General features: G+C 42.5%; 1 protein-coding gene across 3 annotated transcripts in view; it reads right to left on the bottom strand.

The window, feature by feature from the left end:
* Nucleotides 1–18,638, bottom strand: part of RINT1 (RAD50 interactor 1) — a 41,711-nt gene extending 23,073 nt beyond the window's left edge. Inside the window, exons 1-6 of one of the 3 annotated variants that reach the window (XM_066239485.1) lie at nt 18,469–18,638; nt 17,131–17,179; nt 10,115–10,296; nt 5,748–5,989; nt 309–482; nt 62–211 (exon numbers count right to left, since the gene is read on the bottom strand). In XM_066239485.1, coding sequence (XP_066095582.1) covers nt 62–211; nt 309–482; nt 5,748–5,989; nt 10,115–10,296; nt 17,131–17,179; nt 18,469–18,510 — 839 coding nt within the window. In that variant the 5' untranslated portion in view covers nt 18,511–18,638. Of the gene's footprint in view, nt 1–61; nt 212–308; nt 483–5,747; nt 5,990–10,114; nt 10,297–17,130; nt 17,180–18,468 lie in introns of those variants that run through there. The other 2 variants (XM_066239487.1, XM_066239488.1) reach the window with 2 other exon arrangements.
* Nucleotides 18,639–25,402: the final 6,764 nt, after the last annotated feature.

Here is a 25,402-nt window from a genome sequence, read left to right as displayed (position 1 = left end):
CTAGCCACAAATCTACCATAGAAAAATAAATTTCAGTAAGTTTTAACGCAAACAAAGATACGAAGTTTGTAGTTTCAGAAGCTGACAAAATACTGTCTCCAGGTTAGCCTGTGTCTCAGGAGCGCTGGCTGGTCGACTTAAGCCAGTGGTTTGAGACTGAGAGGGTGTGATGAATGGCCAGTGAAGCTGTGCTAAAACTTCCTCAAAATCACTGTAACAGAAAAGTAACACACATGCATCAGTGAGTACAATGATCACCAAATATCCACTTAGAAGCAGTTGCCATAAACTAGGAGTAATTTCCTCACCTTGTAAGCCTGTCCTTGAGAATTTTATGCCAGAATTTCACAGTGGCTCTCACAAAACCAAGAAGATGAGTACAAGATGATTCCTGAAGCTGGATGTCAAGTTCTGCCATGGACACCAGGGTGGAGGCTGCCTCGGGGACATTACTGGTCATCAGATACTGCTGAATGCTGTCACTGTAAAACAAGGCAAAGCAAACTCAAGACAGTTGCGTCTCCCTCCTGGTTATACCAAATTATATGAGAAGCACCACACTAAAGTGGCTTTTTTCCTGACACCCCTGTCTTCTGGGGCCCTGAGTCGCCAAATTCAGCCCCCTCCCAAGCACATGTTCAGGACCCTCCCTGCGCCATTCCCTTCCCACCCCTCCAGGAGAACAGACTCGCCTGGGTCACCTTCCCTCAGGCACCACTCATTTCTCATACATCTGCCCTTTACACAGTCTTTAGTGTCTCCATCCAAGGGAATAATGTGAGTGGCACCTGGTAGGGTCAAACATGGTAATCTTCAATTTTTACCTACTTTGCCCAGCTGAATTTGATTAAAGAAAACTGAAGGAGGAGGCACTTCAGAGCCCAAGCCTTTCAAGTTACTGTTACCAAAGTTCCAGATAAAATTTAAGGCAAGCTCTATAGCAAGGGCTGCAAACTCAAAGGCCTACAAAGGCCTAATAGGGAAAGTATGTTTAAAATGCAAAGTGGGGACCCTGGCCAGCTTGCTCAGTGGATAAGGCGTCGACCTGGAGCATCAGAGGTTGTGGGTTCAATCCTCTTCAGGACATGTGTAAAGCAATCAAGGAGAACACAACTAAATAGAACAACTAAGTGAAACAAGAGTTAACACACACCCCCTTCCTCTCTTTCTCAAAGTAACGGATGTTTTCAATAAATAATAAATAAAACAAACAAAAGAATAAATAGCAAAGTGGATGGAAGCAGCGTATCCTATGGCTCCAGCCACCTGAGGCCACACTAGAGTGTGTGTCTAATTTGGCCAAATCTTAAAAATATTCTAGAGCAGAAGGAAATCAAGATTTTCATGTGAAAGTCAAACCAATTATTCAAATTCTTTAAAACAAGCCAAGTTCAATCTATCTTTAGGATAAATTCAGCCCATGAGCTACCATTTGGGCTCTATAAAGCAAAACATTTTAAAATGGCCTGACCAGGCGGTGGCGCAGTGGATAAAGCGTCGGACTGGGACGTGGAGGACCCAGGTTTGAGACCTCGAGGTTGCCAGCTTGAGTGTGGGCTCATCTTGTTTGAGCAAGACTCACCAGCTTGAGCCCAAGGTCGCTGCCCCAAGCAAGGGGTCACTCGGTCTGCTGTAGCCCCCCGGTCAAGGCACATATGAGAAATCAACCAATGAACAATTAAGGAGCCGCAACAAAGAACTGATGTTTCTCATCTGTCCCTTCCTGTCTGTCCCTATCTGTCCCTCTCTCTGACTCTGTCTCTGACACACACACACACACACACATTTTATTTATTTATTTATTTTTTGTATTTTTCTGAAGCTGGAAACGGGGAGAGACAGTCAGACAGACTCCCGCATGCGCCTGGCCGGGATCCACCCGGCACGCCCACCAGGGGCGATGCTCTGCTCCTCTGGGGTGTCGCTCTGTTGCGACCACAGCTACTCTAGCGCCTGGGGCAGAGACCAAGGAGCCATCTCCAGTGTCTGGGCCATCTTTGCTCCAATGGAGCCTTGGCTGCGGAAGGGGAAGAGAGAGACAGAGAGGAAGGGGGGGGGGGGGGTAGAGAAGCAAATGGGCGCTTCTCCTATGTGCCCTGGCCAGGAATCAAACCTGGGTCCCCCACACACCAGGCCGACGCTCTACCGCTGAGCCAACCAGCCAGGGCCCACACAAACATTTTAAATGAAATGTTTGTTTTGATAAAAGTAACATATTCTACAGCGTGTCCATAAAGTCATGGTGCACTTTTGACTAGTCACAGGAAAGCAACAAAAGACAATAGAAATGTGAAATCTGCACCAAATAAAAGGAAAACCCTCCCAGTTTCTGTAGGATGATGTGGCAGCATGTGCGCATGCGCAGATGATGACATAACACCGTGTATACAGCGGAGCAGCCAACGGCCATGCCAGTCAAGATGTGGACAGTACAGAGGAAAGTTCAGAGTGTTCTGTGGCTCGCTAAATTCGAATCCGTGACCAAAGTGCAACGTGAATATCGGCGCGTTTATAACGAAGCGCCACCACATAGGAATAACATTACTTGGTGGGATAAGCAGTTGAAGGAAACCGGCAGTTTGGTGGAGAAACCCCATTCTGGTAGGCCATCAGTCAGTGACGAGTCTGTAGAGGCTATACGGGATAGCTACCTAAGGAGCCCTAAAAAATCTGTGCGTGAGCCCACATCAAACTGCACTGAATAGGTATGAAACTGGGAGAGTTTTCCTTTTATTTGGTGCAGATTTCACATTTCTATCGTCTTGTTCCTTTCCTGTGACCGTTCAAAAGTGCACCACGACTTTAAGGACACACTGTATATCTTAAGCCATCTAAGAATAAACAACAAAACGTACCCTTTTCAGTAATGAATCTCAGTTCAGGTCACCACTGTGGGAAATCTGAAGTAAGACCTCCACCTCCCGGCAGCCCACGCGCCTTCTACCTGGGCACTTGGTCGCTGCGCTGGAACAGGGCGGATGTGCGGACCCTACTCGCTGGTGTGCTGCGCTGCTTCAGTTATGCTCCTGGGGTGGGCCCAGCGCCCTCCTGACAGACAGGGACGTGCAGCCCCTGCCAGCCCCACTCTGCGCTCCTAGATTTCCTCTCCTCTCTCCACGAGCACTGTCTGCTTCTCGCTGTCACTGCTTCGGGCCTCAACAAGAACACTAAGCTCACGTTTGTGTTATTCTGTCAGCCCTTTTGGCTATCACACTCATTCTCTCATTTTCTTTCTTCTCCCTTACTAATAATTTTTATTAAGATTTCAAATAGATTTTGTCTTTTACAGTTTTTCTCAGAATTAAAACACTCTTTTTTCCCATTGGAATCAACCAGTCCACCATTTCTACAATTAAGGCACCGGTATTTCCTCTTGGGGGCTTGTTCTGCTGGTTGGCAAACACTAGTGACTGCTCTTACGTAAGGTTCTGCTCTGTGCATTATGGCTAATCTCACTATTTCCACTACAAAGACATATAAATCCAAATAAACTGTTGTGTTATGTTAAAACAAACATACAGGCCCCAGCTGGGTGGCTCAGTGAATCAAGTGTCTTTCCTGCACTGAGGTGGGGGGTCTGTCCGCAGTCAGGCCACTTTCACTGTTGAAGTGATCGATGAGTGCACAACTAAATGGAGCAACTAAGGAAATTGACACTTTCCTCTCTCCCCCTCCCTTCTTCAAAATCAATGCAAAAAAAGTGTACAAATGTCACAAAAAAATTTTAAATGTACAAGTCACCACAGAATACAGGAGTACCACTTTCTAAGATCCAATGAAATAGATCTCCACACAACCCTGAAGCATGAGTGACATTCAGAGCTCAGTGAAAGCCAGGGTCATAGGGATAATTCACAGTGATACTGTTGAACTGTAGTACTTAAGAAACAGTTAATATAACGATGTTAATTCTAGAAAGAAGAAACTACTTTTTAAAAAGAGAGAATGCAATATAATAAAAAACAAGCCATTAAAGGGAAATGAGGAGATAAGGAAAGTCTCAGGAGCCCCAAAGAAAGCCAGAAATAGAGACATATCACAAATGACCTGCAGGGAAAGAACATGTTTTACAAAGATAAACAACTGTGCTCTATTTGATTATGAACTTGATTCCTATTTCTAATATAACTGCTTGGGCATATATTCTCCTTTAAACAGTCTCAATACCAGGAAAAGGATACCCATAACCACGGTCCTATTTTAACTAACCTATTGCTTTTAGCTTTTACAAGACTGAGGCTTTACTTAATAAGGTTTTATAATAACTGATAAGGTTATTAAATTACTCCTTATTGATATTTTCTTTCAGAGGCAAGGAAAAAAAGATGTAAACTAAATCAAAGTTTAAAATTTCTTCACTGCAAATAATTTATCTAAATAAGGAGAGGCTCTGCCTGACTAGGTGGTGGCACAGTGGATAGAGCATTGACCTGGGAAACTCAGGACCTGGGTTTGAAACCCCGAGGTCACTGGCTTGCATGCAGTCTCACCAGCTTGAGCATGGAGTCACTGGCTTGAGCCCAAAGGTCGCTGGCTTGAGCAAGGGGCCACTGGATCAGCTTGAGCTGCATCCCTCCTCCCCATCAAAGCAGGTATGATAAGCAATCAATAAGTAACTAAAGTGATACAACTACAGCTGGTGCTTCTCATCTCTCTGCCTTCCTCTCTCTCTCTCTCTCTCTCTGAAATTAAATAAATAAATAAATAAATACACATCAAGACCCTTTGATGACTTTTCTCACTGAAGTCTTCCAGACATTAATGGCTGCTGACAGCTTTGAAAGAAAGTAGTGAATACAAAGCAAGGGTAAAACAGTAGTTTAGAGGGGCTGGAGGACTTATCCTGAAACCAAATAATCTGCCAGTGTAGGGAGAAATATTAATTTAACTTATTTGAAAGGCAATACTGACACAATCAACAACCAGAGATATATATTCAATTCAAAAAAGAAGTACTTTTTTCCCTACCCACAGTAGAACTCTATTAGTCATCTAAGAACACTTGTGCTCTTATTAGATAATTGCCACTGAAAAGAAATTCCAACTATAGTGAAAGCAATCCATTTCATTAAGTGAACATCTCTAAAAAATAAACATGAAGAGGAATATACCACAATGATGTGGCAGTTTATTAATCAGGCACTATAAAATATAGTTTTTATCATGTCTTCACAATATGACTATAGGACTTAAAATTTTTACTTAAGATTACTTTCTTTAAAATGCAAATTAAGGCCCTGGCAGATTTGCTCAGTGGTAGAGCATCTGCCTGGCGTGTGGATGTCCTGGGTTCAATTCCCAGTCAGGGCACACAGGAGAAGCAACCTTCTGTTTCTCCACCCCTCCCCTTCCCTGGTCTCTCTCTGTCTCTCTCTATCTCTTCTCCTCCCTCTGTGGAGCCTCCATCTCAGGTGCTAAAATTAGCCTGGTTGCAAGCATAGCCCCAGATGGGGGCTGCCGGGTGGAACCCAGTTGGGGCGCACATGCTGAAGTCTGTCTATCTCCCCTCCTTTCGCTTGGAAAAGAAAAATTGCAAATTAAGCTCCCTGAAAAGTTTATGTTCATTCATAATAATAATAATAATAATAATAATAAAAGAATCATTATCATAATGCTGTTTTCATAACTGGTGAAATTACATTATTATAATCTTTAATTAACTCAATTAATTAATGGCATGCATGTATTCTCTAAGTCAGAGCCTCAAAGGAAAATAATAATTATGAGAACAAAGAGACCCATTTTACCTTAGTTCTTCAATTTGTGAAATCCATTTAAGGTAAGCTAGGTGCCGTTCAATCTCTTCAATTTGGTTAATCATGGCCCCAAGATCTTCCATCCAGGGCTGTGCGGTCAGCAAATGTCTATCAATGGAACTGAGGAGATGTGTCTCTTGCTCCAGAAATTGATTAAGAAATTGCTTTGACTCTTCTGCATTTTTTAAGGCATTCTGAATTCTTTTAGGGATTTCTGATGAAATTGTAAGTACCTGACCATACCAAAAACAAAAAACAGCAGCATCAAATGAAATTTCCATTACCTTTTTTTTAATCTTATTTTTATTAATTTTAATGCAGTGACATTGATAAATCAGGGTACATATGTTTGTTAACAAATTTGGCAATTTGGATCTATCACCTGTCATCATAACTAGCTGCTGCTTTTCATCACACCAGGACTAGGATAAATGGGACTGATGTTATCTTGAGCTCTTCATTTATTTTGACCTCGATTGATTTGGAGCAGAAGCATTGTTTTTAAGAAAAAACATGTGATGTAGGTTGTCTAAAAATAAAATGCATTTAAACTCGAGAAAAAAAATCCATGACCTTTTTAAAAAGTCCACTACCTTCAAAATACATGTTTGTTTTAACAGAATTGAAAATTGTCAATTAAAAGCTTCAAAAGAAAGATGGATTTTTCTGTATCCTGTACCAACTAAGCCTATGTAGGGAGAGGTGTATCACACTGTTGCCATTAGCTTCTATGGATCTGCCTTCATGAAGCTCAGTGCTTTCCAGAGTCCAGCCACATGGAAGAACAGTATTAGGCATCAGTACAATATAAAAAATATTATAGAAGAATTTCAATTTAATCAACACTAATGAGACACTGCTAGGCACTGTGCTAGGTGGGGATAGACACAAAAAAGACACAGCATCTGCCGTTGAGCTCAGCTGGTATGGAAGAAAGGTGTAAGCAAATATTTCAACAGTGGATTGATGTAGTAAAAGAGACACTAGGCGCAATGGTGCAGTAAGATGGTGCGTCCAAAATCTGAATGTACAGAATCACCTAGAGATCTTACAACGCCAATTCAGACGCAGTAGGTCTGGAATAGGAACTGAGATTTTGCAATTTAACAAGCTTTAAATTAGTAGCAAGGTGTTGAAGTACAATGCAATTGTGCTCACATGGCTCATGCACAGACCTTTGTAGGATGGGTAGGAATTTTTTAGGGAACTATGGAAGGAAAGGGCATTCCAGACAGAGGAACAGCTCAGACATGATCAAAGAACAGTAAAGGTCTGACTACAGCACAGAATCCAGTTCAAAGAAACACGGAGAGAACAAAGGAGCCTAAACAGGTGGGGAGAAACCAGATCACAGGCAGCAACCTGTGCCTCAGAAGAATGGGGGCTTCTTCCATTAAGAGTTTTTAATAAGGGATCAATTCAGTTAGATTTATGATTCAGAAAGGTAAAGTGATGAATTATGTTTATTCTCATGCTATTTGTAACAATGAAAACTGAAAACAGCAAAATACCAACCAATAAAGGCCTGGTTAAATAAATCATGTATGCATAGCCATATTTAAATATCATAAAATGACTTAAGTAGATATTAATATTTTATTAATTACTTATTTTTATTTATTTTCAAGAGAGAGGAAGGGGGATAGAGAGAGAGAGAGAGTGCACATGACAGGAACATCCATCTATTCCTGTATGTGCCCTGACTGGGGATAGAACCAGCAACCTCTGTACTCCGGGCCGACACTCATGACACTCTAACCAAATGAGCTATCCGGGCAGGGCAAGTAGATATATATTGATAAGAAAATAAGTCCTATATTATCATATATTAATCATAAAAAGTTAAGCTATGCATATTTCAAGTATATATGCTTATATATATACAAAAGATTTTAACTATATATTATAGTATTTGCTTTATTTACATATAAAAAGATTTCTGTAAGGAATAAAAAAGTAAGTTACTGCAGCAGTATGAAGAACACATGAGATGGGAAAACTACCATCGAATGCATGAGAGAATGCAGCCCTACACTGAGGGCTGGGAGCTGGGGCGGAAGCAGGGCACAGACACTGGAGACAGTAGGACATAAATCTCAAGATGTCTGGGTGATGGGGGAAGAGCAGAGATGAGGAGCAGTGATCTAGTGAAATTCCTAGGTTTCAGCCTGAGTGGTGGTACCATTTTTCAAGACAGGGAAGCATTTTAAGAGATGGATCAGTACAGTGTTGGACATGTTTAATCTAACATTCAATGAAGAACTTCAGCAAAAGCTTCCATGGTCATTAGGGAAACAAGCCTGATTGCAGTGGGTCACAGAGCAAATGTAAAATTAGGAAGTGCAGACAGATATAAAGTGAGATGACATTTTGAAGAAGTCTAAAAGTAAAAGGAAAGGACTAACACTTACTAAAGATGAGGGGAGTGTGTTCTGTTTGTTTAGGTCTTAAGGAAAAGATCAGGGTATGTCCATGTGCTGAGGGGACCAGACCGGCTAAGAAACTAAGCGTAAATTACACGAGTGAAGCAAGTGCAGAGAGTTGGCAGGTAGGATTTGGGCCCCGGAACACCTTTCATTGATTCTCTGTTGAATTAAGAGTAGGAATGGTGACCAGCCAGTTTGTGGAATTTGGAGCAGACTGTTCAACAGATTCATGCTGGAAGTCCTCAATTTTCTTGAGTAACAAAAGGAGAGAATGGCCAGGTGGGACAGGTGTCTCGGGGAGAATCTGGAAGAATGGCTGAGAAGAGTAGCCAACTTTCCTGAAAGAACAAGGAGGAACGGAAGACCACACTTGTGGGCTGCTATCTGTCCATTCAGCTGTGAGACTTCCTCCAGGAGAGCCCATAGCAACTCACCCAGGAGGACAGCGCCGGCCTCAACACAGAGCTTACAACAGACGTGGTGAAAAGACAGATAGAGAGCCTGAGGCAATGAGACAATGAACACAAGACCTCTGTCAACCTGGAGCTGACACACCAACACACCCAACAAAAGCTTACTTAACCCAACTTAGTGGTTACACAATATAAACCTCTTCTTGGACAGACACACTGTTAAGAGTAAAAGGACATTTATTTTTTTAAGATTATAATCACGAAAAAATTTTAAAATTATTTTAATATGTTCAGTGTAAAAAAAAATCTTGAATTTACAGAAAGAAAGATATAAAGAAAATAAATCATTTGTTAAAACCACTCACAAAGGCCCTGGCTGGTTGGCTCAGTGGTAGAGCGTCGGCCTGGCGTGCAGAAGTCCCGGGTTCGATTCCCGGCCAGGGCACACGGAGAAGCGCCCATCTGCTTCTCCACCCCTCCCCCTCTCTTTCCTCTCTGTCTCTCTCTTCCCCTCCTGCAGCGAGGCTCCATTGGAGCAAAGATGGCCTGGGTGCTGGAGATGGCTCCTTGGCCTCTGCCCCAGGCGCTGGAGTGGCTCTGGTCGCGACAGAGCGATGCCCCAGAGGGGCAGAGCATCGCCCCCTGGTGGGCAGAGCGTCGCCCCCTGGTGGGCGTGCTGGGTGGATCCCTGTTGGGCGCATGCGGGAGTCTGTCTGACTGTCTCTCCCCATTTCCAGCTTCAGAAAAATACAAAAAAAATTAAAAAAAAAAAACAACACTCACAAATAACCATCATTATAATGTTATACTTATTTTCATGTTTTCTCCCTATTAGGGCATATATAAAAATTTTGGAATGATGACGTTAAAAACATTTTTGTATATCATAAAATTATTTATTTGTAAAAGCACATTAAAAGTTATCGTAAAAAAGCTACTTAAGCCTGACCAGTGATGGTACAGTAGATAGAGTGTCGATCTAGGATGCTGAGGTCTCAGGTTCAAAACTCTGAGGTTACTGGCTTGAGTGCAGACTTATCAGCTTGAGAATGGGGTCACTGGCTTGAGCATGAGATCACTGACATACTTCCAAGGTCACTGGCTTGAAGCCCAAGCCCATTGGCTTGAGCAAGGGGTCACTGTCTCAGCTTGAGCCCCTGAGTCAAGGCCCACATTAGAAGCAGTCAATGAACAACTAAAGTGATGCAACTGTGAGTTCATGCTCATCTCTCTCCCTTCCTTTTTCTCTCTCTCTCTCAAAAAAAAAAGCTACTTAAAATGCTAACAATCACTGTTTCCAAGACATAAATTCTATCAGTAGAAACTATGTCATATTTTATAAATTACCTAGCATATTATAAGTCCTTAAAATCCAGTAAATAGTTTAAAATAATTAAAATTATTAAAAAAATAATTAAGTTTATTTGCCACAATTTATATCTTCAAAATGCCCTACATAATAATGGTTAGGTTTATATTATATTATAATGATATCATTTCAGTGAGTTTTAATACTTGCCTGTTCTTCTAACTGCATTTTACTTTCTGTCATCTGTTCTACGAGTTTATCAAGTTTCTTTAAAGACTGAAGGTCATTTCCAACTTCCTTCTCTATGAATGCAGACACATAGGAACGAAGATCACCATGATCAGTACCTTCACTGACTTGTTCGTCTCCAGCAAGAGCTGCAATACTGTCACCTAAAATCAAAGAAAAACAAGCAATACCAGAAAGTACTGCAGAGTTAAAGGAAACACAGAAGATATACAAGGCACAATACCTACCTTCAAAAGTCAGTAATGTAAAGAAAACGTTATCTATGTATGGTAAATGGTATGTACACACAAAATATGTAAATGCACAAAATACTTAAATGAATATACAGTATGTATACATGTATATGCATATATTTATATATTTTATATATATATATATACACACACACACACACTCACTTGGGGTTTTTTTTTGTGTGCATACACAAAAAAATACCCAAATGAATAGCTATAAAGCAATCTATGTATCAAATATTGCCAAATGCTTAAGAGCAAAGAAAATTCCTCAGAGTGAGGGAGAAATTCCTAAAGTCCTAGTAACCTCAGGTTTATCGATAGACGTTAGCATGACAAGGCAGTTACAGATATTAAATTTTCCAGAAGACCTAATTTCTTAAAAATCTTATCACTGGGGGCCCTGGCCGGCTGGCTTAATGGTAGAGCATCATCAGCCCAGTATGTGGATGTCCCAGGTTCAATTCCCGGTCAGGGCACACAGGAGAAGCGCCCATCTGCTTCTCTACTCCTCCCCTTCTCCCTTCTTTCTACCTCTCTCTTCTCCTCCCACAGCCAAGGTTCCACTGGGGCAAGTTGGCCCTGGCACAGAGGATGGCACCATGGCCTCTCCTCGGGTGCTAAAATGACTCTGGTTGCAACATAGCAACAGCTCCAGATGGGGCAGAGCATTGCCCCCTAGTGGGCTTGCCAGTTGGATCCTGGTTGGGTGCATGAAGGGGTCTGTCTCTCTGCTTCCCAACTTCTCACTTAAGAAAAATAGAATAAAAAAATCTTATTACTGGGAAAAAATGTCAATCTGATTTTATTGGTGTTTTTATTAAATTAGAAATGTATTTTCAAAATCTGTAAGAAACCAAATAGTATGGTCTAAATAATACCAAAAGAGGACTGTTTTCAAGATGTTAAAAAAAGAAAAAAAGCCTGATCAGGCAGTGGCGCAGTGGATAGAGCATCGGACTGGGATGCGGAGGACCCAAGTTCAAGACCCTGAGGTTGCCAGCTTGAGCGCGAGCTCATTTGGTTTGAGCAAAAGCTCACCGGCTTGGACCCGAGGTCGCTGGCTTGAGCAAGGGGTTACTCAGTCTACTGTAGTCCCATGGTCAAGTCACATATGAGACAGCAATCAATGAACTAAGGTGTCACAACGAAAAACTGATGATTGATGCTTCTCATCTCTCTCCGTTCCTGTCTGTCTGTCCCTATCTATCCCTCTATCTGATTCTGTAAAAAAAAAAAAAAATAGTATTGAAAGATTTCAAACACATGAAAAAAGTTTGAAAGGGCCTGACCTGTGGTGGCGCAGTGGATAAAGCGTCGACCTGGAAATGCTGAGGTTGCCAGTTCGAAACCCTGGGCTTGCCTGGTCAAGGTACATATGGGAGTTGATGCTTCCAGCTCCTCCCCCCTTCTCTCTCTCCGTCTCTCCTCTCTCTCTCTCTCTCTCTCTCTCTCCCTCTGTCTCTCCCTCTCCTCTCTAAAATAAATTAAAAAAAAAAAGTTTGAATGGGTGACCAATGAGTAAAACTTTCTGTGTTAGAAAAGTTTTAAAAACTTCAAATATCATTGTATAAAGATGTCCATGTCAGAAACAGAAAAAATGAATTTAAAAAGGAAATTTGAGAGAAAACAAATTATAAGGAAAAACTCAAAATCGCTGATGCAGTCACTAAATTGTGCAGTCTAAAGCAGGGGTCTCAAACTCACGGCCCGCCGAACAATTTTGTGCGGCCCGCAGACTAATCCACGAAATTCAAAGTATTTTGGATAAAATTAAGTAAGCCTAGGGGCCTACTTGTATTTTTCATTTCTCTAGCATCCTAGCAAGATATTAGCTTAGTTAACAGCAGTAGTGATGCGAACTACAGTTTCTGGTCGTTTTGTGACACTGAGTAAACTGCATGTACGATTGTGCTTGTTGTACTGATTTTTTTTTGTTTTCAACTGCAGTGAGAAAAGTGTTGCGTAACAGTTGCCTTTTGTAGACCTAGTGTGGCCCGCCGAACGGCTGTGATCTTGCTCTGCGGCCCACATGGTGAGTTGAATTTGAGACCCTTGGTCTAAAGGGAGAGTCTTCCATGGCAAATAAACTAGACTTGGACTATTTCACCCTGGACTTACCACATGGGACAAAAACAGGTGATTTGGAAGCCACTTCTTGGAGAAGAGTGGTAGTAGAGGTAACATTTACTAGCTTGGCTCTCATCCCATTTAATATGTGATATTTCCCAGGAATCCACTCCTTATAATAATTTGCCATTTTTATTTAAACAAAACACTTACGAAAACAGATTTCTAGTAAACATATAATCTATTGCAAAGAAATGAAATTATTTCCCACTGTCCTCAATTTGTGGACTAAGAGCACTGCTCCTCTGTTTCAGGGAATCTCTAGCTACCCTTCTGCTGACTCGCTGGGTGGATGGCTTTCTGAACATGCCTGGAGTCCCAGAGAAACCTGATGGCTCCCAGCAGCTTCTTAACAAAGAAGGTACAAGAGACATGGCCACAGCTGGCTGCCAGACTGTTCTCCTTCCCTGCCACCCCAGTGTACCAAGATAAACTATTTCCCTTTGAAGTAGCTGTTTCCCTGTGTAAGCCAGCCCCATCTGGTTACTCATGGTTTGCTTCTTCCCAGAGAAGTTGAGAAAACCAGAAGTTTGGGTCAAAGTTGGTATAATGGTAACTCCATTTCACTGTGCAGTTGCTAAGTTCCCTGATATCAAACATGCTCTGAGTGACCTGTGGTGGCGCAGTGGATAAAGCATTGACCTGGAATGCTGAGGTAGCCGGTTCGAATCCCTGGGCTTGTCCCTTCAAGGAACATACAGGAAGTAATTGCTACAAGTAGATGCTTCCTACTTCTCCCCCCTCATTCTCATTCTCACTCTCCCTCTCCTTCTCTCTCTCCAAAATCAATCAATCAATCAATCAATCAAAACCAAAACATCCTTGACTCAGTCTACAACTTGAATTATTCAGAATGCAGGGCTTAATCTCCCCAGATTTGAGTAGTATCTAGGAATTAAAAATGAAAACAAAAACAAGATAATATAAAAACTTAGACTGATTTCCAAATAATAATATATGCTATAAAATAAGGCCTCAGAGAAAGAGTGGACTTTATAGAAACCAAACATTAGAATAAACATGAGCATACAGTGTGATAGATAAAATGACTACTCAGCTGCCATCCAGAAAACAGTGCAGGCCCAGAGGAGGAGGAAGGGTTCCTAACAGAACATTCTCACCCCCACTGTGAGGTTGTAGTTACTGTGCTTGCTGTTCTCTGTTAATGGTTTCCTAGCCTTTACTTTGAAATGTAGCAAAGAGTTTACCTTTGCAGGAATGTCAGGGAAAGCTCACACTGAGGAGGGACCTGACAATTAGGGGAAATTAAATCATAGCAGTTGTTTGTAAAAGCCTCGCCACAGGCCCAGAGGTGCCAGGTCCAAGCTGTTTCTGGACGACACCTGACCTCTTGGCTGTCTTCAAGACTTACCAAGGACACCAGACAGGACCACACTGATTAGGCCTGTGCTACATCAGAAGAACTTGCAGAGGAGGTGTTTCTGAAGCTAAATCCCCCTTCTGCTTGTTGTCAAGTCAGTGACCAAGGCCATAAACCAAGATATGCTAATCCGTCCTTAGCCCCTGTATCTACCGCTCCCTCCCACAGCAGCTCAGGGCTGACACCCTTTGTTGGGTCTCAGCCTGCCTGGACTCAGGTGCTTTTAAAATCAATTTTCCTTCTGGAACACACTAGCCTCGTGTTTTTGGTTCAGCGCACGGTTTTGCCTTTCACAGTGCATTGCTCTACTTCATGTTTGCCTAAAGGACTTGGTCCTCTTTAAACAAACCATTGATGGTGAGTTTATGAACACATTAAAAGCTTAATTCAACTAGCAGGTATTAACAAGGGGTGTGCGCATGAGATAAAGTTGGGGGAACAATACAGAGCCTCCTAGGGAACAGGCTTGGTTGAACTTCACCTCTTTCACCTCTGACCTTCCCAGGTGCTGCCCTCGCAGAACTTGGTTCTTCACCAAAAACAAAGTTTAAAGAAAGCAGCAATGAGAGAAAAGCAAGAGGTTATAATTAGCCTCATTACAAAACAACTGTAACTTCTGATAAAATGAAAATATGAATACTGATGTACCTAAATTGAAAATGTAACTATCACATATAATCAATTATTTATGTAAAGATTAACTGAATGTATATCCATGTGTTTAGGATTATGTTCCTCTCAATCCCCCAAAATAAAATTTCCTTTGTTTTATTCAATTTATAAGAATTGAAAGCCTATTCATATGCTACGAGAACCAGGAGCCCATGAGAAGATAAAAGCAAAACTAGCATAAGTCTATGCCTCAACTTTTCAACTGTGAATTACATCCTCTTCCCAGCTTAACCTTAAAGATTGTAAATGGGATTAAAATCCATGTTTTTTGATTCTCAACCAGGTATTCTTTTCTTCTCCTTCATATATAAGCAGAATTGGCTGGCCATCAAACTTTATTAAATACAGAAAACCTTTTACTGCTATTCTTACACATAGGAGTCATAATGTCTTCCTTTTTTAAATTTAAAGAATTTTTGAGAGAGCAAGTGAGACAGAAGTGGAGAGAGAGGGTGAGATGCATCAACTCACAGTTGTTTTCACTTTAGTTGTGCATCGATTGCTTTTTGTACGTCCCTTGGCCAGGGCGGAGACAGTGTCCCCTTGTTCAAGTCAGCAATCTTTGGGCTCAAGCTGGCAAGCCTTTGGATGTGTGAAAGATTCTCCTGGTCAAGCCAGTGACCCCGCACTGATGAACCCACACTCACAACCAGCCACCTAAGGGCTTTGAACCAGCGTCCTCAGGTTGATACTTTATCCACTATGCCACCACCTGTAAGCCACAATGTCTTCTTTTTCTTAATTTATCTTAAAACAACTGAATTGTGTGGTATATCTGCAGACACAGGCAGAGCTATGCAGAGGGAATATTTGTGAATGCTAAGGTTGCTGTAGCTTAGGGAGTAAATTCTATCTTCACTTTTTAAAAAAATTATACTTTTTTGATATAACCATGAAATGCAGCATAGCATATTCTTAGAAAAATAACATTCTTCAAAATAACACACTAGTGATTTGGAGATTTTAATCTCTTCCTTTTTCTCCATTTTTTATAAAGAGCACTCCCAAATACAAAGAAGCTGCCCAAGACAAACGAGGGACAAGGACAAAGTCCACAGTCTGTGTCTATTGTTTTATTGCCTTGACAGCCCAACAGCCACCCCCTGGCATCTGAATGGGGCAAAGTTGAACAAGGGGAGGGTTTAACTGAAAGATATTGAGTACTCTCAAATCCCTTAAGGAAAAGCTCAGTTGATCTGTTAAGTACTGAGGACTACTTAGAGCTTTCTTTCTGATGCAGATTAGATCAGCAGGCACTGTAAGGGGCAAGGCTGGCTCCTAGCGCTCACACAGCACTGCAGGCTCCCTTTCTCTTACCTCACTCTGCTCCGACTATGCCGTGATCAGACCCAGAATCGAATCCCTCTGACAGAATGGCTGTTACATGCTTTTCCCTTCCTCTCCCAATAAATTTCACTTCAAAAGCCTGCAAAGATTCCTTGGTTTCCAAAAGCCTGCCAAATGTTATCATCCCTGACATATGCTCCTGTCCTTAGTAGGAAATGGATATTACCCTCATCCTTGGCCAGTCCAAGATCCAGAAACCATGTTATCTATTGTGTTCTTCTTAGATCAATTTTAAGCGTAAATTCACTGGTCAAGTACAACTAAACCATGATCATTTGATTCCTCTGAATCCAATTAAGGTGTTGGTCATCTCTCCTAGATCATTAGCCTATTCAAAGTCCTGATGCTTAATAAGTTGGTGCTTCTTGCCTGGCCTGGGGTGATGCAGTGGTTAGAGCATCCACCTGGAGGGCCCAGGTATCCAGTTAGAAACCCTGGGCTTGCCTGGTCAGGGTACATACAATAGGCAATCAATGAACAGCCAAAGTAAAACAACTATGAGTTGATACTTCTTGCTCCCCCCTCACTCTGTAAAATCAATAAATACAATCTTTAAAAAAAATAAGTTGGTGCTTCACTGAAATAAAAGGAAGGCCCCAATTATGAATCCATTGTAATGGGCAGAACCCCCGTGAAAGGCCCTACACTAGGTTGGGGCCAGGAAGTGCTCTTCTCCAAGTCACACCATGTTTTATGATTTTAGAAAGACATACATTCGTGTATAACAGGGGTCCCCAAACTACGGCCTGCGGGCCGCATGCAGCCCCCTGAGGCCATTTATCCGGCCCCTGCTGCACTTCTGGAAGGGGCACCTCTTTCATTGGTGGTCAGTGAGAGGAGCATAGTTCCCATTGAAATACTGGTCAGTTTGTTGATTTAAATTTACTTGTTTATTTTAAATATTGTATTTGTTCCCGTTTTGTTTTTTTTACTTTAAAATAAGATATGTGCAGTGTGCATAGGGATTTGTTCATAGTTTTTTTTATAGTACGGCCCTCCAACAGTCTGAGGGACAGTGAACTGGCCCCCTGTGTAAAAAGTTTGGGGACCCCTGGTGTATAATGATAGTCAGTATGTAATACTATGAAAGCATATTGTACAAAGGAAAAAAAAAACCACTTCATCTAAAAGTCTCTTCTCGGATGCAGACCCGGGAGGGCTGAGTTGGGAGAGATGGCTTGGTTGACAGGATAAGGTGTATGGAATCTGCTTACTTTTCTCCTCCACATTCTTCCTTTCACCATCAGCAGTTTCAGAGCAACACTAGAAAACAGGTGTAACAAACACATTAAGACTAAAAAACATATGAAGAGATGCTCAAAGTCACTAATTATCATCAGAGAAATGCAAATTAAAACCACAATGAGATAGCACCTCACACCTATTAGAACTGCTATCATCAATAAATCAACAAACAGCAAATGTTTCTAAACAGGTGGAGAAAAGGGAACCCTCCTGCACTGCTGGTGCAAATGCAGACTGGTGCAGCCACTGTGGAAAGCAGTATGGAGGTTCCTCAAAGAATTAAAGATGGAACTGCCTTATGACCCAGTGATTCCACTTCTGGTAATATAATATATCCAAAGAAACCCAAACACTAATTCAAAAGAATATATGCACCCTTATGTTCACTGTAGACTTATTTACAATAGCCAAGATTTGGAAGCAGCCCAAGTACCTATCAATAAATGAGTGGACAAAAAGCTGCGGTACATTTACACAGCGGAATACTACCCCACTCTAAATAAAGAAGGAAATGTTACCCTTTGTGACAGCATGGATGGACCTTGAGATTATTATGCTAAATGAAATAAACCAGTTGGAGAAAGACAAGTACCAGAAGGGATGGGATTGGGGGACTGGTGAAAAAGGTGAAGGGACTAAGGAAAGAAAATAAACTCACAGACACAGACAACAGTGCGAGGACGGCAGGACAATGGGGGTGGGGAGGTGGATGAGAGAAGAGAGGAACACATGGTGATGGAAGGAGGCTGGGCCTGGGCTGGTGAACACACAATGCAATATACAAACGATGTGCTTTAGAATTGTATGCCGAAACCTGTATAATTTTATTAACCAATGTCGCCCTAATGGACTCAATAAAAGTTTTTTTAAAAAGACTGAAATGATAAATGAAACTTATATAAGGTTCCCAGAGGACACGCACAGAAATACAGCGGAGTCCCAAACTCCTTCCCTTGGGCCTTCCTGAGTGGCCCGGGCCCTGTGATACCGGCTCCAAAACGAGCCACCTCCTTGAGGCCACCCTGTCACCTCCCCAGGACCGGGGGTGGGAATACCTTACCCAGCCAACAGGGCTATCTCCCCAAAGGGATGTGTCACCTCCCGGACAGCCACAGCCACCGCACTGGGGCTGCCTGCCCTGAGAGCCTGTGCCCCCTCCCCAGCAAGGGTCTCTCCCCCAGGCCATGGGAGCCACGTCCTCAAGCCGGCAGCCAGGGCCACCTCACTGAAATCATCTCCCCTGACCGAGATCTGTGCCACTTCACTGGCCACCAGCGTCCCTCCCCGGGCCACCAGGGCCGCCTCACCGGGGTTGCCGGCCCCTCGCCGATCTGGCCGGCAAGGAGCATCCCGCCTTCGCGCGAGTTCTCAGCTCCTAGTGCAGCCAGAGCGACCAGCGGAGTGTCGCTCGGGCCACACACGACAGCAGGTCAGCCTTGGGGTATGAAGGGCTGAGCGCCACGGCGACTTCCTCCCGTGTCTCTGGTTTCTTCCTCTCCTCCCAGAGAGGCCTGTCCGCGCCGCCGGCCGTCATGCTGCGGCGCCCCCTGCCGGCGGGATGTCCAGTCGGCCGCTAAGGAAGCGAGCCCCGCCCCCGGGGCTCTCAAGAGAAAGGGAGAAGGTCCTTTCCAACCTCTGTAAAAACCTCACCCTCACTGGGGCCTTAATGATGGAGCTTGAAAGTATCCTCCCCTCTTCACTATAAATGTTTTTAAAGATTTTATTTATTCATTTTAGAGAGGAAAGAGAGAGAGGGAGAAGGAGAGAGAGAGGGAGAGAAGGTAGGGAGCAGGAAGCATCCACTCCCGTATGTGCCTTGACCAGGGAAGCCCGGGGTTTCGAACCCTGATCTCATTGGTATCCACTGCGCCACCACAGGTCAGGCACCACACTATAAATTTAATATGAATCATTTTGATTTATTTATTTATTTATTTATTTATTTATTTTAAATTTTTATTTATTCATTTTAGGGGGGGAGAGAGAGAGAAAGAGAGAGAGAAGGGGGAGGAGCAGGAAGCATCAACTCCCATATGTGCCTTGACCAGGCAAGCCAGGGTTTTGAACCGGCAACCTCAGTGTTTCCAGGTTGACGCTTTGTCCACTGCGCCACCACAGGTCAGGCCCTTGATTTATATTTGAAATGATATTTCAGATGTTCTGGGAGTGTGTGAGGGGATTTGTTGACTAGCTTTAATGTAATTTATTTGGGCTGTTTATTCAGGTCATTGCCAATCATTATCTTTTAAGACTGCTCTTTCTTTTAAGGCCGACACTCCAATTTCCTGCCTGGAAGGTGAAGATCTTGTTGTAAATATCCTAGGAACTAAGAGGAAAAGGGCTCAGCATCAAATACTCACTTTACCCATTGCAGAGACCCCCCCAAACCTACCCTTTGTCAGGGAGCTACCTGGCAGCAAGAGGCACTAGAGGACCCAGTGATTTGACAACTTCAGAAACAATATGGAAGGTGGTATCATAGAGACATACACAAGGGGCAGGGCTGAGGGTCAACAGCCCTCACAAGAAACAGAAACCATTCAGTGAGGAAAAAGATTTTTAAAAATTTTATGTATAATCTATACCCTGAGATAAGAGATATCATTGCAACCATAAAACTGTAACAGATTACTATTTTTCAAAGAAGCATTTAGAGACAAAGAAAGAGCAGAAATTGAGAAGTTCAATAAAAGAGTTGGAAGATGGAAAATATCTTAGGGGAAAAAAGACAAAGAAGTGAAAATAAGAAAGAAAAAAAAATAAGAGGACCACTTCAGGGGTCCAAAATCTGAAAAATAAAAAAGTTCCAAAGTAAAAACCAACAAGGGTTAGGAAAGAAGTGATATTTAACAAAATAATTCAAGAAAAAATTTCCAAACTAAAAGTCATGAGTTTTCAGACTAAGCCCATGGAGTGTCCAGCAAAATGAAAAATAGGTGACTAACCCCAAATTCATCATTGTGAAATTGCAGAACACCAGGGGAAAAGACAACCCTAAGCTTTCAGAGATAAAAGCAAAGGATCAAAACTCAGTATATCCTTCGATTTCTCAACAGTCACAAAGAAAGCTAGAAGACATGGAAATAATTCTATCAAACTTCATAAAGAATTTTATTTCAAACTGGAATATTTTGCTTGATTAGTAAACTGACAATCAAAAGTGGCTGAAGAATAAAGATATGTTCAGACATTCAACATCTCAAAAAATGTCCCTTTCATTTACTTCTTTTTCAGGAAGCTACTAGTTGCACTCCACTAAAATGAAGGAGCAAACAAAGAAGACAAAGGCTATAAGAAACGGGATACAACACAGGAGAAAATGAAGTGACGCCCTGACACTTGTGCACTAGACACAGACAGAAGCAGGTCAGAAGGCTCCCAGAGAGACTCGGTCAGAATGGAAACTGATAGAATGTCCCATCTATCTCAGTCTCTGCAGGGAGAGACTCAAACAAATATAAAGAAGTTGGGGTTTGGCTTGGTGATGAATAATAAACCAAGATAAGATAATTTACTAACTGCAGGAAAAACAAAAAGCTGATCAGAAGAAATAATCTTTTTTTTCCCCTTAAGTGAGAAGGAGGCAGAGAGACAGACTCCTACATGTGCTTTAACCGGGATCCACCCAGCAAGCCCCCTGTGGGGCGATACTCTGCCCATCTGGGGTTGTTGCTCCATTGCTCAGCAACCAAGCTACTTTAGTGCTTGAGGTGAGGCCATGAAGCCATCTTCAGAGCCTGGGCCAAACTTGCTCCACTGAGCCATGGCTGTGGGAGAAGAAAAAAGAGAGATTGAGACAGACAAGGGGGGGTGGGGTAGAGAAACAGATGGTTGCTTTTCTTGTGTGCCTTAACTGGGAATTGAACCTGGGACTACCACATGCTAGGCCGAAGCTCTACCATTGAGCAAACCGGCCAGGGTGAAAAATAATCTTATATAGTACTATAGTTTTTGCCCAAGATGTGAGTAGTTATAATGTAGTAAAAACAAATCTATTTTTAAAAAAATATATAGTATAACCATATTAGGCAGATAAAGGAAAAGGAAGTATGGTAGGGATGGGGAAAGGAAGAATAGCTAAATCCTTATTATTCATTGATAATACATAAAAGTGAAAAACCAAAAAAGAGCAACTCAAATATTTTATATAGAGTAATGAAAGTAAATATCAAAATAACCAGTTGAAAGAGGAAGTGTGACTGCCATTGATGGGGGGGGCAGGGACGGGGAGGAGTAGGGAGACAGTCTCTGCTGTTCCACTGCAAACCATCAGGGTTTCTATGTAATTATTTGATTCTAAATCACAAACATGTAAAACTCTGATAAAAAATAAAAAATAAAATTAAGGAGCCTGACCTGTGGTGGCGCAGTGGATAAAGCGTCGACCTGGAATGCTGAGGTCGCCGGTTCGAAACCCTGCACTTATCTGGTCAAGGCACATATGGGAGTTGATGCTTCCTGCTCCTCCCCCCTTCTCTTTCTCTGTCTCTCTCTCACTCTCTCTCCTATCTAAAATGAATAAATTAAAAAAAAAGAAAAAAAAAAAGAAGAAAAAAGAGAAAAAGAAAAAAAGAAAAGAAAATTAAGGAAGAAAATCCCTTGCTCTAAATTCTAATTTTTTGCTTCTGAAGAATATACTTTTGGGTAAAAAAACAAACAAACAAAAAAAAAAAAAACAACCAGCCATGAAAATAAATAATTTAAAGTAGGGTGCAGTAGGTTTAACAAGAGAAATGTTTGCAATGATTGAGAGAGCTTGGAAAACTTAACTACATTCTAAGAAGTGGAGAGAGCCACCTAAAATGGACAGAATACCAGGCAATAACAAGAACGAAACAGGACATAAGTTGTGTGTGCTGGGCACTTAGCGTCTTGTAGTCTTATGTGGAAATAAAAGGATTCACAATATTATACATAATATACATATTGTCATATAATTTTAAAGTCATGAAGAACATTGAACTATTAAATGTTTATTAAAGGGAGTTGGAATTGGGAAGCGGCTTTGAACACTTCTGTATTATTTTAACTATAAAAGCCAATAAAGAGCTGCCATTTCGAAAAACAGAAAACTTATAATAATGCATGTTTCACTTGGACCTTGTCTAAGGAAGGTTAGGCTGAAATGCAAAAAGGGTAATTTCTTAACATGGATCTAACAATTGGCCATGCTCTTTATGAAGAATTGGGACAAAATCTAAAAGAAGACACATTTTTAAAAACAGATTTATTTATTTATTTATTTATTTATTTATTTATTTATTTATTTATTTATTTTGTATTTTTCTGAAGCTGGAAACGGGGAGGCAGTCAGACAGACTCCCGCATGCGCCCGACCGGGATCCACCCGGCACGCCCACCAGGGGGCGATGCTCTGCCCATCTGGGTGTTGCTCTGCTGCAACCGGAGCCATTCTAGCACCTGAGGCAGAGGCCATGGAGCCATCCTCAGTGCCCGGGCCAACTTTGCTCCAATGGAGCCTTGGCTGTGGGAGGGGAAGAGAGAGACAGAGAGGAAGGAGAGGGGGAGGGGTGGAGAAGCAGATGAGCGCTTCTCCTGTGTGCCCTGGCTGGGAATCGAACCTGGGACTCCTGCACGCCAGGCCGACGCTTTACCACTGAGCCAACCGGCCAGGGCCAAAAACATATTTTATTTATTGATTTTACAGAGAGAGGAGATGGGGAGGATGAGAAGTATCAACTTATAGTGGCTTCACTTTAGTTATTTATTGATTGCTTATCATAATAGGGCAAGCCAGGGTTTTAGACCTGAGACCTCAGTATTCCAGGTGAACACTTTATCCACTGCACCACCAAAAGCCAAGCAAGACACTTTTTAAAGTACACAAAAATTAAAAGTTTAGAATTCAGTTTTTACTGCATGGTTGTGATAAAAATATTTGCATTTGCTGTCATTGAGACATTAGCCTGTGAATTTACCATAGCCCAAATACATGTGATTGTCCATGCAGTACGAACAGAAAACTGTCCGAGGTATTTAATGGAGGAGGATAATCTAGGTGCTACAGAACCCTACCAGTCTGAGTAATTTATCTCTATTCAATTAGCCAGATCCTCACATGTAAATCCAGATTTTAAAAACAAGTCTGGCCTGACCTGTGGTGGCGCAGTGGATAAAGCATTGACCTGGAATGCTGAGGTTGCTGGTTCAAAACCCTAGGCTTGCCTGGTCAAGGCACATATGGGAGTTGAAGCTTCCTGCTCCTCCCCCCACTCTCTCCCCCCTCTAAAAAAATGAATAAATAAATAAAAAACAAGTCTGGAGCTGCTATGCAGAACAGAAGAGGGGTTGCTCTAAAAATTAGAAATAGGCCCTGGCCAGTTGGCTCAGCAGTAGAGCGTCAGGCCAGAGAGTGAAAGTCCCAGGTTCAATTCCCGGTCAGGGCACACAGGAGAAGCGCCCATTTGCTTCTCCACCCTTTCCCTTCTCTTTTCTTTGTCTCTCTCTTTCTTTCTTTTTTTTTTTTTAATAAATTTTTATTAATGGTAATGGGATGACATTAACAAATCAGATCTCTCTTTCCTTTCCACAGTAACGGATCTATTGGAGAAAAGTTGGCCCGGGCGCTGAGGATGGCTCCATGGCCTCTGCCTCAGGTGCTAGAATGGCTCTGGTTGCAGCAGAGCAACACCCCAGATGGGCAGAGCATTGCCCCCTGGTGGGCATGGCGGTGGATCCCGGTCGGGCGCATGCGGGAGTCTGTCTGACTGCCTTTCCGCTTTTAACGTTGGAAATATGCAAAAAAATAAAAAAACGTTAAAAATTAAAAATAGAATTACTATATGATACTGTACAGCAATTGCACTTCTGGGTATATACACATAAAAATTGAAAGCAAGATCTCAAAGAGATATTAGTACATCCTATGAACATGCAGCATTACTCACGATAGCCAAAAGAAGGAAGCAACTCTAGTGATAATGGGCATACTAAATGTGGTGTATACATATTATTCAGCCTTAAAAAGGAGATTCTGACACATGCTACAACATAGATGAATCTTAAAAACATTATGCTAAGTAAAGCCAGTCACAAAGGAACATATACTGTATGAGTCCACTTAAATGAGTTACCTAGAATTGTAGAATTCATAGAGACCAAAAGTAGAAGGGTGGTTGCCAGGAGGTTGGGGGGGGGGGGGGACTAGGGCATTAACATATAAAGTTTCAGTTTTCAAGATGAAGAAAGAGCTCTGGAGATGGATGGTGGTGATGGTTGCACAACAATGTAAATGTGCTCAATACCACTACACTGTATACTTAAAAATGGTTAAATTGTAAAATATTATGTTATGTGTACTTTACCACAATAAAAAAAATTTAGCAAAAACATAAGGACTTGAAATAACTGGTTTTTCTTTTTTTTTTTTTTTTTTTTTGCATTTTTCTGAAGCTGGAAACAGGGAGAGACAGCCAGACAGACTCCCGCATGCGCCCGACCGGGATCCACCCGGCACGCCCACCAGGGGCGACGCTCTGCCCACCAGGGGGCGATGCTCTGCCCATCCTGGGCGTCGCCATGTTGCGACCAGAGCCACTCTAGCGCCTGGGGCAGAGGCCACAGAGCCATCCCCAGCGCCCGGGCCATCTTTGCTCCAATGGAGCCTTGGCTGCGGGAGGGGAAGAGAGAGACAGAGAGGGAAAGCGCGGCGGAGGGGTGGAGAAGCAAATGGGCGCTTCTCCTGTGTGCCCTGGCCGGAATCGAACCCGGGTCCTCCGCACGCTAGGCCGACGCTCTACCGCTGAGCCAACCGGCCAGGGCTGGTTTTTCACTCAGGATTGAAGTGTGGCAAAATATTAAATGTTCAAAAGCTATTTAAGGATTTGGTCTGGAAATGTTTGCTACTTGAAGAGCATGGGTAGAGTAATGAATTTTATTTTTCTTTATACAAACCACAAACTTGCTATGATCACGTTGTTTGAAGGGGGTCCTACTCCGGTGCGGTCACGCATGCAAGTAAATCGAAGTTGGAAAATGGTGCTCTTGGATCCGCTGCATACGAAGACATTTAAGGACTCTTTGGTGCCTGTAAAATCACTTCTTGTCCTCACCAAAGCCCAGATCCACCGCCTGGGAAGCTCCGGGAGTGGAAAGGGCCACCGTGGCCTCCCCACCTAGCAGCTAGAAAAGCCAAGGGATACAGCCCGGTACTGCCTGGAGAGAGGCGGCTCGAAGTGCCCAGGGGCACGTGGGCGGGGCTGGCGCGGAGGGCGGGCTACG

This window comes from Saccopteryx bilineata, chromosome 7 (genome assembly GCF_036850765.1).
Source record: "Saccopteryx bilineata isolate mSacBil1 chromosome 7, mSacBil1_pri_phased_curated, whole genome shotgun sequence".
NCBI lineage: Eukaryota > Metazoa > Chordata > Mammalia > Chiroptera > Emballonuridae > Saccopteryx > Saccopteryx bilineata.
This window is presented reverse-complemented; position numbering and strand designations above follow the sequence as displayed.